The 14,886-nt window shown below is 44.2% G+C and overlaps 1 protein-coding gene across 21 annotated transcripts in view; it reads left to right on the forward strand.

Moving 5' to 3' along the window:
* Positions 1–14,528, forward strand: part of rims2a (regulating synaptic membrane exocytosis 2a) — a 227,380-nt gene extending 212,852 nt beyond the window's left edge. For 19 of the 21 annotated variants that reach the window (XM_038976295.1, XM_038976293.1, XM_038976291.1 and 16 more), the window contains 5 exons: positions 10,695–10,836; positions 11,115–11,227; positions 11,406–11,507; positions 11,753–11,892; positions 12,013–14,528. In XM_038976295.1, coding sequence (XP_038832223.1) covers positions 10,695–10,836; positions 11,115–11,227; positions 11,406–11,507; positions 11,753–11,892; positions 12,013–12,210 — 695 coding nt within the window. In that variant the 3' untranslated portion in view covers positions 12,211–14,528. Of the gene's footprint in view, positions 1–6,170; positions 6,588–10,694; positions 10,837–11,114; positions 11,228–11,405; positions 11,508–11,752; positions 11,893–12,012 lie in introns of those variants that run through there. The other 2 variants (XM_038976310.1, XM_038976311.1) reach the window with 2 other exon arrangements.
* The last annotated feature ends 358 nt before the right edge of the window (positions 14,529–14,886 follow it).

The raw sequence follows: 14,886 nt of genomic DNA on the forward strand, positions 1-14,886 counted from the left end.
CTCGCTCTCGCTCTCTCATTCTCTCGTTTTCTCTCTCATTCTCTCGTTTTCTCTCTCATTCTCTTGTTTTCTCTCTCTCTCACCATCTCTCCCTCTCTGTCTGTCAGTGTATTCACACCACTGAGGACAGGTAGTCACTGTGCTGCTGCTGTCTCTATACAGCTCAGTGTGTTCCTACTTCACCTTACCTTGTGTGTCCACCTCCTCACACGTCACACTTTCCTCACAAACTGATCAAGGTGTGAACAACATACTGTAAGCTCTGTGTGTGTGCGTGTGTGTGCGTGTGTGCGTAATGGGTGGTTTGTTGAAAACACTTGTGTGACCTTGCCTGAGACCTGAAGGATTGCATTGGTTCCTGGAAACAACGTGTAGGGCTAATGTGTGTTAATGACTAGGGCTCAATGTCAGTGTTAATGTAGCTTTGACAAGTATCCAAACCAGAACTCTCTTTTACACTCTCTTCTTCCCAGAAATCTGCCTCTTTTGGTTTCCTTGGCGTCAGTGGACATTCCATCCTGTAGTTCCTCTGACTGTTACTGTAAAGTTTGCCTGACTAACTGACTGACCTCTGTGAAATGGAATGAGCTGTTGGATCAAACTCCATACCTTGGCTTCCTCCCTACCCTATATGTATATCATGTGATCTAATCTGATGTGATTTGAAACAATACAAAACAATACAATATGATATTATACAATATGACATGATATCATTATGGTTAGTCTTCAAATCCGTTCTCCTTTATGAAGCTAATTGTGGTTTCTGTTTGTTGTCACCAGGATGACCTGAATCAGTCCTGTAGTGTTGGTGTGGCAGATGGCAGGTAGCTCTCAGAGCCAGGAGCTGGAGGAAAGCTGTACTTCCCCACCGCCAGGGCTGCTGTGTGTGTTTGTGTGTGTGTATGACTGTATTGTATCAGTTGACATTATAGCCCTAGCTGTATGGTCTGAGGGCTGCTGTTGTGCTGGTCTGTATGACGGTGGTGGACTGGGCATTAGAGAGAGAGGAAACAGAGGGGACAGGACAGCTCCATTAGGCTGTGTTTACACTCTGCAGGCTGACTGGTTCTGTTTCTCTGTCTAACGCTTGGTCTCACCCTGCTCCATCAATCCCACACGTTTTCTTCCCCAAAGACCAACCAGTCTTTGATGTCTTTATGTTGCTGCTCACCACCCGCGTCACTTCAGGGTGATTATGCCCCGGCCTTGCTGTTATTATCTGATGAGTAGCGTTCTTGGGATTCCCGTTGTGTGAGGTGCTATTATTTTCCCGACTATCTGTCGTCTTTTTGCTGTTTTGATCGTAATAGAAGACATCTCTGTCTGTGAAGCAATGACTAATACATCTGAAAAACAGTTGTACACGTTGTTGGGAAAGAGTCAAAGATGTTGAGACGGTCATTGCTGTACAGTCTTATAAGGTAGAAGGTCTATGGACTTCCAGACCACGGTCAGAATGCATATTGAAAGTGTTTCAGGTGCACTTGATTTGAAGTGTACAATATATCATTGGTTCCATTGTACCAGGCAAACAAAATCAAACAAAGACCAAGTATTTGAAAGTATTTCACATATGTTCTGTTTTTGACCCAAGTCTGTGGGCATCTACTTTAGGCCCATAGACCTCAATTGTAGACTAATTGATCAGTGGAGCTTTAATGCTCTGTTTCCTTAGGAAGTGTTAGACAGAGAACTGAATACAGAAATGAAGATAATATAGAGCACAGTTAGTTTCTTCACCAGCTGTCATATAAAATAGTTGAAATGATCTTCTATGCTTTATACTAATGGCCGACTTTTAACTTGCTGCATTAATTAATATGAATTAATTCAATAAAGAGAGACCTTTTCTTACTCATGTGCAGTATATTTGACAATTAATGAGATTTCAGCCCCTGGCTTTCATTTATTTACTTTTTGTCCTCTGAAAGGAGTGTGAAGTGCACTCTATTTGTGGACACCAGATCTACACAGACAGACATGTGGGAAATAAACCAGCTGGCTATGTAATCAACCTAATTTTCTTCAGACGAGTCTGTGCATTGTATTCAACACCTTGGTCATTGGTCTTTACGTCATCTCTTGGGACTGATCCTTGGTTGGATGGAAGGAGGAGGGTTGGCTACACCAAAGGTGAAAAAGTTGTGGCACATGGCACTTGCACAATGTGTTGTTTTCGTTGAATGCCAATCACAGTCACGTGGTCAGTGAGACACGTACCATTCCACATCCCAGAACGTCTGGACCATTCCTCTGAATCGTTCACACTGTCACGCCCTGGCCATAGAGAGGCTTTTATTCTCTATTTTGGTTAGGCCAGGCTGTGACTAGGGTGGGCATTCTAGTTTCTTTATTTCTATGTTTTATATTTCTATGTTTTGGCCGGGTATGGTTCTCAATCAGGGACAGCTGTCTATCGTTGTCTCTGATTGGGAATCATACTTAGGCAGCCTTTTTTCCTTTGTATTTTGTGGATAGTTGACTTTGTTAGTGGCACTATAGCCCTAGTAAGCTTCACGGTCGTTTCTTTGTTTCTTGTTTTGTTGGCGACATTCTAAATAAAAGAAAATGTATGCTCACCACGCTGCACCTTGGTCCGGTCATTTCCACCTAGACGACGGCCGTGACAGAACTACCCACCACCAAAGGACCAAGCAGCGTGGCCAGGAGAGGGGCGCACACGGGATGGTCGGCGGAGCCGAGGTTGGAACCAGAGCCAGTCGGGGAGAAGAAGGTGAACTTGGAGGGGAGTGAAGCAGAGACAGTTAAGGAGTTGATGGGGAGATTGGAGGAGAGAGTTAGGAGAGAGCTGCTGTGTTGATGCATGGGGCACGACATTCACCCTACGGAGCGTGTCCTTAGGGTAATGTCACCTGAGTCAGCTCTTCATACTCGTCCTGAGGTGCGTGCTAGCTGTCTGGTGAAGACTGTGCCAGCCCCACGCACCAGGCCTCCTGTGCGCCTCCCCAGCCCTGCACGTCTTGTGCCAGCTCTACGCTCCAGACCCCCAGTGCGCCTCCACAGCCCGGTGAGTCTTGCGCCGGCTCTGCGCACTGTGTCTCTGGTGCGTTGTGACAGCCCGGTTCGTCCTATGCCTGCGCTCCGTACGTGCCGGGCTAAAGTGGGCATTCAGCCAAGAGGAGCGGTGCAAGGTCTAAGCACCAGATCTCTAGTGCTCCCCCAAAGCCCGGTTCGACCTGTGCCTGCTCCACGGGCCAGTCCGGAGCCTCCAACGACAGTCCCCAGTCCGGAGCCTCCGGCAACGGTCCCCAGTCCGGAGCCTTCGGCGATGGTCCCCAGTCCAGAGCCTCCGGCGACGGTCCCCAGTCCGGGGCTTGCAACGGTCCCCAGTCCGGGACCTGCGGCGAGGGTTCCCAGTCCAGGGCCTGCGGCGAGGGTCCCCAGTCCGGGGTCCGCGATGAGGGTCCCCGCACCAGAGGTGCCACCAAAGTGGGGGGGCCAGAGGTTGAGCGGGGTCTACGTCCCGCACCGGGGCCTCCGCCGTGAAAAGATGCCCACCCGGACACTCCCCTTTAGAGTCAGGTTTTGCGGCCGGAGTCCATACCTTTGGGGGGGGGGGGGGTACTGTCACGCCCTGGCCATAGAGAGGCTTTTATTCTCTATTTTGGTTAGGCCAGGGTGTGACTAGGGTGGGCATTCTAGTTTCTTTATTTCTATGTTTTGTATTTCTATGTTTTGGCCGGGTATGGTTCTCAATCAGGGACAGCTGTCTATCGTTGTCCCTGATTGGGAATCATACTTAGTCAGCCTTTTTTCCTTTGTATTTTGTGGGTAGTTGACTTTGTTTGTGGCACTATAGCCCTAGTAAGCTTCACGGTCGTTTCTTTGTTTCTTGTTTTGTAAATAAATAAAAGAAAATGTACGCTCACCACGCTGCACCTTGGTCCGGTCATTTCCACCTAGACGACGGCCGTGACACACACCCTTGTTTTACAGTAGCTCTGGGTTGTTATGGCAATTGTGCATGTACGTTGCTAGGTAAAGACATGTCAAAGCTATGTATCTATATCCTGTAGATATTTTTTAAGACCTTGTTTGTGGGTTACTTATAATGTTTATATATCAGCTCCAATCTGATGCATCTCTTAAAATCTGCCATTTAGGTGAATATTTTACATTTAGACATGTCAGACCTGTCATAATCCCCACACCAACCTCATGGTTGAAGGATTCTTTACAGGGAAGAATAAGTGTCCTCTGATGCTTTCAATGACATGTGCTGTAGTAATCTACCTCTCTGCAAGTCCTTTACTCTTTGAAACATATACAATGTAGTTGGGTATTCTTCGTTCTATAGAACTAATGGAACAGGGGTCAGGGGTCAGCCAAGCATTCAGTAGATTACTAGAGCTCTGAGACCAACAGAACACATCACCCTCTGCCATGTCAAGTGACAAGGCTATTTAACAAACTGCACTTATCGCTATCTTCTGTCTTCTTCCTGTAGTGATGAGTGTGTCACACTCTGTAATGAATAGTCCAGCAATATAAAGATGCACATACTTTTGGCTTGTTAGTGTGACCTCACTCATTATAATGATCCAATAATTATTGGTGCCACTCCAAAACATTAAGCCTCTGGCTCTCACAGCCATATCACCTACCTCAAAGTTAATGGTGTGTGTCTGATGGTTGTGATACGTAGGAGGAGGTGTTAGCAGGATCCTCATTAATACACAATGAGTTGTATTCTGACTTTAGTGCACTTAAAAAGGTAAATGTCTCCCATTAAGAACAATTCAGGATTTACACGAAAGTCAAAAGAGTTTAGTACGCATGTTTAACTCTCAGTCTGGTCGAATCATTGTCATATTCCAAACTGCTACAGTCAGATGACGCATTAAAATGACCCAATTGGTTCAGACGGTGTTCTTCTCTTCTGTCTAATTTCCTTTACTTGTTAATCTGACCTAGATGAGAACATGTCATTCAATGGACAAAAGGGGAAATTGGGCGATTTTGTTTGGTGGAAATAGGTTGCAGTGTTTCTCTTAGTGAGGACTTTTATTCCCAGTGAGGGACTGTTCAGTAATTGGCCAGTACTGTGTCTATTCCGCCAGTTTCGCTGAGAAAAAGCACAGCAGTTGATTTTCTGACAAGATAGTTAAAACAGCACAATTTAGCTGTCTGTTGTTTCAGTGCTAAACTGCCTCTACAGACAATTTGTCTCTCTCTTCACCAAGCCTGATGTCCTAGATTGGTATAGAGGGCATCTCTCCCACATGCCATTCCAATCTAATTTTACTGTGCTCAGAAACTTTGTAAAGGGTCTTAGGAACCACCTGTGAGATCTGGACTGAAGTGGTTCTGACTGGATGGTCCAAGCTGGTCCAAACTGGTCCAAGCACACACACTCCCAGTACTGAAGTGAGCTGTTTAGAGGATGTCTGTTGCCTCAGGTTGAAGAGAGAGATGCTAGAGGTGGCCATAATGAACTCTGCAGTGTTTATGGCGACTAATTCAAACAGTCAATGTTGTAGCGTAGGTGCTTGAAATGATGTTGAAGGAAGTGATGTCTCAAAGACAAGAATTCGGTTGACAGCCATTTCGTGAGATTTTAACAGATGGTAAATTTGAACTAGCTCAAGTGAATTCTCCTTCGATAATGGCAATCATTTCAGAGCCACTGTACTGATGATTCATGGGTATGTGAACAGAGAATGGGATAGCTGAACAGAGAATGGGATAGGATTTGCTGCAATCTTTGGTGGAAAAACACTGAAGAGAACTGCGCTGCTGGGGACTGGGGGTTGGAGGGGGATGGAGATCTATCACGTGAACTGTGAGTGACCGGCATGTGGCCAACACCCCCCCCCCCCCCCCCTCTGTAGCTGTTCAGGGTTGTTTATGCCCCTAATGGCTGGCTGTCACAGGGACCTCTGTGTCTTTGCGTTTGTGTGTATGTGTGTTTGTGCATGCATGTGTGTGTGTGTTTGTGCATCCGTGCATGTGTGCGAGAGAGAGAGGAGCTAGTGAGGTTCAGAGTCGTATCTCTGGGTAGAGCTCCTTTGCCTGGAGAGGCAGCCGAGGTGCGCCTGAGCAGCGAGCCCTCTGATTGGCTGAGGAGGATGCAGTTTGCCCCCCCTCTCCTTCTCCCAATTGTTTTAGAAGAGGAGAGGGGGGAGAGGAGCTGAGTAGCAGGCACAGAGCGCAGAGCACTAACACGGAGTAGAGAATCAAGCAAGCTCTTTCTCGACCCAGTCTCACTCTACGCAGCACAGGGAGACAACACAAAGAGCTACATCAGAGAGCCATTCTGCTACTACAGCACCATAGTCTGCTCTTGGGCTTCAGCGTTCAACCAGTTCTTCAGTTATCCTCTCGGTGCACGGTAGAGCTGTCTGGAGACCTGTAACCTCCGCTAGAAGGCGACTTGACTCAGGTGATCAGTGGGTGATCAGTGACCATGGGTAGGCAGGGGCATGATGCCACTGCAGCGGCTGGCGCCCCGGGGTCCGGGATGCGCATGCAGCGTTCCCAGAGCAAGATGAGCCTGTCTGCGTCGTTCGAGGCGCTGGCCAACTACTTCCCCTGCATGAACTCTTTCGACGAGGAGGACGGAGGTAAGACGAGATGGCTCTAACCCTGGGACACTGAGGCAGACACACACAGCTTCTGCTGCTGCTGGAGGGAGAGAGGCAGGAGCTGAGGGGAGGGAGAGAGGCAGGAGCTGAGGGGGGAGAGAGGGAGCAGAGGGATGGGAGAGGGAGCAAAGGGATGGAATGGGATGAGGGGATGGAGAGGGGCAGCGGGAAGAGAGGGAGCAGACGAAGGGCTGGAGGGGTGAAGAGAGATGGAGAGGGAGTGGGGGATAGAGGAGAGGGAGGGATGGATGGACTGATGGTTGACTGATGACCTGACGGGGGAGAGGGAGCACGGGGAGGGTGGAGGCTGTTGTAGTATTAGCTGTGGTACAGTACTGTGTTGCTGGTGGATGGGCATGCTCAGTGTGTTTTTGGAGAGGCTTCTTGTACTTGAGTAGCTACTTCCCTGTTCGTGTCATTGGCTACTGCTTTAGATGTGATGTTCTATTCTGAAACACTGTCTGGCTCCCTCATCGACTTCACTTACCACTGGCAAGCATGCTTGTCTTGTCCCGATTGGAATGAATCACTATTTGTTTTGGTGTGGGCGGTAGAATAGATTTAGATATTGTGTTGACCTCGTCTCTAGTGTCTAGTGTGTGTGTTTATAGCTGTTTTATTTCTGAGTGGGTGTTGAGAATATGTTTGATAATCCAGATAGGATGTTTTCATAAAACTAGGTTAGGGGGATTGTATTAGCTGTGCTTGTGTTAGCTGGGTTAGGGGGATTGTATTACCCTCCTCCTATAAATAGACTTTAATAGACTCCTCTGAAATAGACATGATCCACTGGAATGTTGAGATAATACGGTAGAAATGTCTCCAGCCCCCTCCATCTCAATCTCCTTTCTGGGTAGACACTGACTTTAATGCTTCCTTACCTGGAGTTAAAGGTACTAGAGTAGTCGACCCGAAATGTGTGTCCAATCAAGTTGCTGTTCATAAACATTTCTCCCAGATGACACTGTACTGATGATGTTTGTAAACAGTCATTTGATTGGACGGAAGTCACACTGCAGGTGAGTCTTTGATGTGTAGTTTATGTTGCGTGAAGACAGTATCTTAGAGTAGGACTCCAGCAGAGAATAGCTCCTCAAATGAAGGTTTTGTTCTAGCATCTAGATGGGCTCTCGGAAAATTACATTGTATGATTTCCCCATTTCCCCAGAGCCCATATATCTCTACCACTCCAGAGTGACGCATTTTCGTTGAGGAGTGTTTCACGGCTAGGGCTGGATGCACTGCAGCATTTTCGTTGAGGAGTGTTTCACGGCTAGGGCTGGATGCACTGCAGGATTTTCTGAATGCTTCTAATTTTTTTCTGTCTTTCACAGATCCTTATCTCTTTCCAGAATACATATTTTTCTATATTGTTTTCCCTTTTAGTGGGATATGGAGTTTAATGATGTGTATGGAACGCACTTTCAATGGTAGTAGCTTAATTTGACTGAATATATCTGTCTGGGTGAGCTTTAAAAAATCCACTACGTAATCTTTTTAATACTCTACCTTAATAACAAACCATGACAACCGCAAAGCCTGTGTGTGTGTGTGTATGAGTGTGTGTATGAGTGTGTGTATGAGTGTGTGTATGAGTGTGTGTGGCCTGGCTCATGGCACCTACAGTCTCATCATAATCACACACCTTTATTCAGCATTACTCCAATGAGGTATAAACTGCATCATTAAAAACAGTTGGCTGGCCATTAAAAAGCGATTTCATAGATTAGCTTCTCCTCCTTTATTAGTATTGTCATCCACAATGACCTCAGATACAACCATATGCATGCTAACCGCAGTACATACAGTGGTCAGGTTGACCTTAGCTTTGATTCAGCTGAATGAATGTTCATTGATTCATTCAGCTGATCATTCAGCACATCACTCATTGATTGTGTTTAGGTGGTTGCTGCATGGCGGGAGCCTGACTGTCTGTCACACTGGCAGCTCTTTAGATGCCTTTAGACGTCACTGTCAGCTTCTCTGAATCCAGTTTGCTTTGTCAATGCTGAGGAGAGGATGAGGAGGCGGATGTCATTGAATAGCTGGGATGCCAGGGTTCTGGCCCCAGCAGTGAGGGCCTGCCTGAGTAATAAAGGCTTATCTTCCTCTGATTCTAAGAGTCTGTACTTCCTGTGGATGGGAGACAGGCAGGCAGGCAGACAGGAAGTGAGAGAAGCTGCAGGCAGGGACAGTAGCCAGAGAATAATTAAGGCGTTTGAAATCACATACAGACATTCTAAGTTACAGAGAGGGAAATTGCATTAAGGACAATATGAATATATGCCAGATTACTTGCAGTTTATTTGAACACAGTGTCAGGACCCGGTGCGAGAAACAGTCACTAATAATCGTCAGAACCCAGAAGATGAGGCAGACACAGCAGTACTAGAGATGGTGGTTTAATAAAAGAACAAAATCTTCAGGCAAAGAAACTAAATCCACAATGTCCAAAAATAAAGCCAAGAGGCACAAAATGGAAATCCTCCAAAATACAAAAGAAACTCCACAAAGTGGTAAAAAACAGCAGGGAAAAACAAACCTCAAAAGACTACTCAAATAATACACAAGAACTAAACCAGAGAACCTCTGGAAAATCCAACAAGAGAAATATCTGTATAAAACAAGGCTTGGGCTGGGGCTGGGTGCTAACTTACAAACACTGAGCAAGGAACTGAGGAACACACAGGGTTTAAATACTAACAAGGGAATGACCTACAGGTGCAAACAATAATTAGAGCAAGAAAAACAAAAGGTACAAAAAAGGTGCAATGGGGACATCTAGTGACCAAAACCCGAACAGTCTTGGCCAAAACCTGACACACAGAGTATGGGGAATTGTTGAGCGGTCTTCAAACTGTAAGAAGTCTTGGTTATAGAGGGCTTTATTACCCCCTCTGTGTGTTGCCCTCAGAAAGGTTGTTCCTGTGATAAAGCAGATCCACTCTCTATGTAGGAACATTCACTCTCTATGTTGACGTGCATTCCCTGACAGTGTGTGTCCAGTGGTCATGTCTGACACATAAATTAGCTCTCTTTACATTCGTTCTCTTTACCCTGGTTATCCTCAGAGTTAAACAATAACACTGCTAGAACTCAATAACTCTGCTTCCTGCATTCCTTACTGAGAGACAAGACAGACCCATTAGTTCACCTTTTACCATTTGACACTTTTAATTAGTCCGGTGTACCCCGTATGCATTTTTGTATTTGAAGGAACGGCCATTTTGTTTCTTTAGTTCTCTGCTAAAAGCCCTGTCATGTGACTTGTGTAGAGCTCTGTAGTGGCTGACTAGTACCAGTACCTGCTCCTACAGTTACCTCCAGTATATCCCTCTCCTGGCCCTCCTTGGTGGTTTGCAAAGAATGCCATTCAGGCCCCACACAGCTCCAGCCACATCCTGGCCATGTGCCCTACACAGGGCCTGCTGTCACATAGACTGGAGATGTTCAGCGAGTCTAATGGGGGCGGTCAGCTGTCACCTTGTATCAGTTCTGGGAGGCCAGACACTGAACGGTCCTAGGTGGAACAGAGGGATGGAGGGGGGAGAGAAAGAGAGGGAGAGAGAGACTCTAAGCTAGAGCAAGAACCCTGCAGAGCAGGCAGCCGGTGCTCTGGCATAGCAGGAAGAGGGATGTACATGGTCTTCTTCTGTTTAGCCCATTCATACACGAACACACATACACACACACGCACATGTACACACACGCACACACGTACACGCACACAACTGTTTTAAAAAAATATTTCTGTAGATACTGTAATATGGCACTTTATGTTTAATAAATCTCTTTGCTAAATGATCACATGGAAGTTGCAGTGCTCTGAGAATAGGGTGCATGATGTTGGTAGAATTGCCATAGAGTGGAAGTGTGATCTTCCTGTTGATGACTTCAATGAGACTTCTCGTGAAAATGCTATGTCTACAATAACCTACTGCATGTAATTCGAAAGCAAAGCACACACTTGAGAGCAATGTATTAACTATTTCTCCCCCCTGCTCTCTCTTTCCCTCTCTCTTTCCCCGTCTCTCTCTTTCCCTCGCTCTATCTCTTTCTCCCGCTCTGTCCCTCTGTTCTGTCCAGAAGCCGGTGGGAAGAAGCTTCGTAGCACCGTGCAGAGGAGCACAGAGACGGGCTTGGCCGTAGAGATGAGGAGCAGGATGACTCGGCAGGCCAGCAGAGAGTCCACCGACGGCAGCATGAACAGCTACAGCTCAGAGGGAAAGTAAGTGAAGTCTAACGCATACCAATGTGATAATGTTACATCCCCCCCAATGTACATTATCACATTGGTATGCGTAGGTTAATTGTAGACATAGCATTTTCACTTATTACGAGAAGTCTCATTGAAGTCATCAATAGGTCAAATGTAGGTTTGGGGTGCTCATTTGAATTTCCTGTGTTTTTTTGGATCTTGCCAACTCTAAATAAGCAAGTTCAAGCTTTGAGGTCTTCTTCTTTAGTCTCCATAGTTACCTGTGTCATCTCTCCCTTCCGTTCCAGCCTGATCTTCCCTGGTGTTAGGCTGTCCTCCGACGCCCAGTTCTCTGACTTCCTGGATGGACTAGGCCCAGCCCAGCTGGTTGGACGACAGACGCTAGCTACACCACCCATGGGTGGGTGGATCAGATTCCTGGAACAATGTTCTGTCAAGAGATTCTGAGTGAATTAATGAATTATATATTTGATTTACGTGTCAAGATGCCTTTAGCGACCCCATCCCATACGGAAGGGATATCTGTATTGTGTGAATGGAGTGTTGACATTGTGTTGGCTGTGGTGTGTGTTGTTCAGGTGACATCCAGATTGGAATCGTGGACAAGAAAGGAGCGCTGGAGGTGGAAGTGATCCGAGCCCGTGGCCTTGTGGGAAAACCAGGTTCCAAGGCACTGCCAGGTAATTTACTACGTGATGTATAATATATTAATATATGCTATTTAGCAGACACATATATCCAAAGCTACTTACAGTACCGTGAGCACATACATTTTTTGTATCCTGTATGTGAGTAGAATAGAATAGAACCCACAGCCCCGAACTTCATGCTAGTACCAACTGGTCACTACGGTAACCATAGCTTGAACCAACTGACAATGCTGCCAATAGTATTGTAACTATTCTGTCTCTCTCTCTCTTCATAGCACCATATGTAAAAGTGTATCTTTTGGAAAACGGAGCCTGCATAGCCAAAAAGAAAACAAAAGTAGCAAGAAAAACCTTGGATCCCCTTTACCAGCAGCAACTGCCGTTCGAAGAGGCTCCTGGAGGGAAAGTTCTACAGGTAAACTTCTACGTTCTACAAGGCCTTGATAAATACTTCACAGTTCACACATCATTTCTAAACAAATGCAGGCATATAAAATATTATAATAACATGTCTAATAAACCCTCTTCTCCACAGATCATCGTATGGGGAGACTACGGACGCATGGACCATAAATCCTTTATGGGAGCAGTTCAGATACTTTTAGATGAGCTGGACCTGTCTAACATGGTGATTGGCTGGTTCAAGCTCTTTCCTCCTTCCTCATTGGTGGACCCTACCCTTGCCCCCTTGACAAGAAGAGCTTCCCAAACGTCATTGGATAGCCGGTCATAGCAGTGTGTGGACTGAAAGCATTGTTGTAGCAGCAGCACCCAGTGCTGAGGTTAAACATGCTGCGACAGACAGGTCACGCCCCCCGGTTACACTGCATGCTTGATGTTGTGTCTTCTGAGCCTGTTTCTAGGGGTGCAAACGTGATCCTGTGTTTTGAGAAAAATGTCGCACACATTGTGCGTAGCGAGCGTCGCTCCCTCGGCCGGGTTGGAGCGCCAGCTCGGATTAGAAGGCCGTAACGGACTCCTTAGCACGAGGAATTGTCTCTAAATCGAGCGATTCCAGGTTTTCACCCAATCTTAAGCCATGGGGGTCGGAACTGGGAACCCACTCGATGAGTTCTACAGAAGCCCTTTTCGAATGAAAAATCCATGTTTTTGTTTATAATTAATTGTTTTGTTTTTTGTTTGTTTTATTGTCGATGTACTTGTATACCTGAAGGGGTGACTGACAGTGTTGTCCTTTCCAGAAGCTTGGTCACGCCACGCCAACAGACCTAGCTAGATGTGGAAATGGAACTATGAGGATCATTGCAATTGGAGAGGTGGGGTGTCCCAACTAAAGCTCAAACTCTGAATATGAGGCCCTAGTGAAAATACCTGTAGGTAGTAGATCACACCAGAGAGATAATACTAAAGTTACTAAAGGCAATACAGAAGTGGCTACTGTACTATCGACACTCCAGAATCTATTGATCAGAACCCACAACAAGACTAACTTTTATGACCCAACATTATTATTTATCTGTTGATATATTGTATGACATTTAAATGAAGATTTAAAAAAAAAAAAAGATTTTTTGCATGGACAAAAATTTAGCTGAAAAAAAAAAGAAAGTTATTTTCTTGAAGCTGCGACTTGAAGAAAAACTAATAAAACAGATCAGCCATTTTCAACAATTTATATTATTTTTTAAATATAAATTTCACTAGTGCATGGTTTTCAAAGGGGAGTGAATGCAACAGCGTGATTAAAAAAGACACATTGTTTATCATTCTTTAGACCATCCATAACATAAGTCTGTGTTTGGCAGACATACAGTAAGAGAAACTAAAATAAAAAGTTTTGGAGTTATTTATCCAAAAAAAACTGTTTATGTGACAAAGTGATGATGAAAATAAATGTAAATTATTTATTTCATTGTAAAGGTTTACAAGCCTTATAAAGATAAACATTATGTGCAAATTGTACATGTCTCTTTTTCTCCCTTGTCCCAGGGCATCCCCCTGATATTGTCCAGAGTTTCAGGACTGTTGGTTCTTTTACAGTTCTGTATCGTTTCAATATGTCTTTTTTGGGGATTTGTTTAACAAGCATGTTGTAAAGGATTTTCTGCAACATGGCTTGGGCACACCTTAAATTAACTCAGCATGTTTTGTTAAAGAGGATATTTGGGATTTTTGCAGTTTCTTGTACAGTGCATGTCAACTTCGTTACTTTTTCCCCCTCACCTTCAATTGAATTCTACAGAAAATTAATTAGTTACTTTCATGGCCAAACTACTAAAACGTTTTAACAAAACATTCCACTAACCCCTAGATCATATTTTATTTCCACTTTTTCAAAAAGAATGACAAGGAAAAAGATTTTATATTCATTGGAGATTGACAAAAAAGTTGTGGTTGCGAGTGTATTTTATTTCAGTATTGTTAACTAACATGCAAAAATAATCTGTATTGGTACAGCAAGAAGGATATTTATATCCAAGCAAGAAGGAGCAAACATACAACTTATGTACTGTATATTGCTGTGTAGTTCAGGCACTGTTTGTGAGGATGAGCAGAACACAAGGTCAAACAACATGGGATGTTGCCACACTATATGAATTTAGTTTTTTTGTTTTTGTGAAAATTAAATTAATTTCATATATTTTTATTTGTTTATTTACAAGCCAAGACCAGTTTATTTTTTATTTTTAGTAATTATAAATGCTTCTTGTGTATGGGAGGTATATGAATCTTACAGTTATGTCTGAATGAAAATAAACTGAGACATTATTCCTTTTCCATGTTAAACCTATACATTCTAATGTCCATCCAATATCTTGATGCTATAACAAGCTATATACTTTCAGTTTTGATTTACATTGTACATATTAGACATTTGAATAAAACAAGCAAACTCAAATAGATGAATAGAATATTTTGGAATAGGAATATTGTCTCACATGATGACAAAGACATATGTTATTTACCCTTTTGAATGCCTTTTCTTTCTTTTGTTTTGGTGCAATGTGTTTATGCCAAGGCTATGTCTTGGTGAAGTATGGTTGAGTACAGAGATTTATGTAAGTTATTTTTCAAATAAAAAATGGATATTACACTGACACTGAGTACCAGCGAACAATATCAACATACAAGAGCATTTTTATCTATCTGGGCATGACTATTTCCTGTTCCAAAACATCCCCAAACTACTATCTTTATTCATCCAGGTAGGTTGTTCCACAACATCCACACATTACTATCTTTATTCATCCAGGTAGGTTGTTCCACAACATCCACAAATTACTATCTTTATTCCTCCAGGTAGGTTGTTCCACAACATCCACAAATTACTATCTTTATTTCTCCAAGTAGGTTGTTCCACAACATCCACAAACTACTATCTTTATTCCTCCAGGTAGGTTATTCCACAAATTACTATCTTTATTTCTCCAGGTAGGTTGTTCCACAA

This window comes from Salvelinus namaycush, chromosome 37 (genome assembly GCF_016432855.1).
Source record: "Salvelinus namaycush isolate Seneca chromosome 37, SaNama_1.0, whole genome shotgun sequence".
In the NCBI taxonomy this organism is placed as follows: domain Eukaryota; kingdom Metazoa; phylum Chordata; class Actinopteri; order Salmoniformes; family Salmonidae; genus Salvelinus; species Salvelinus namaycush.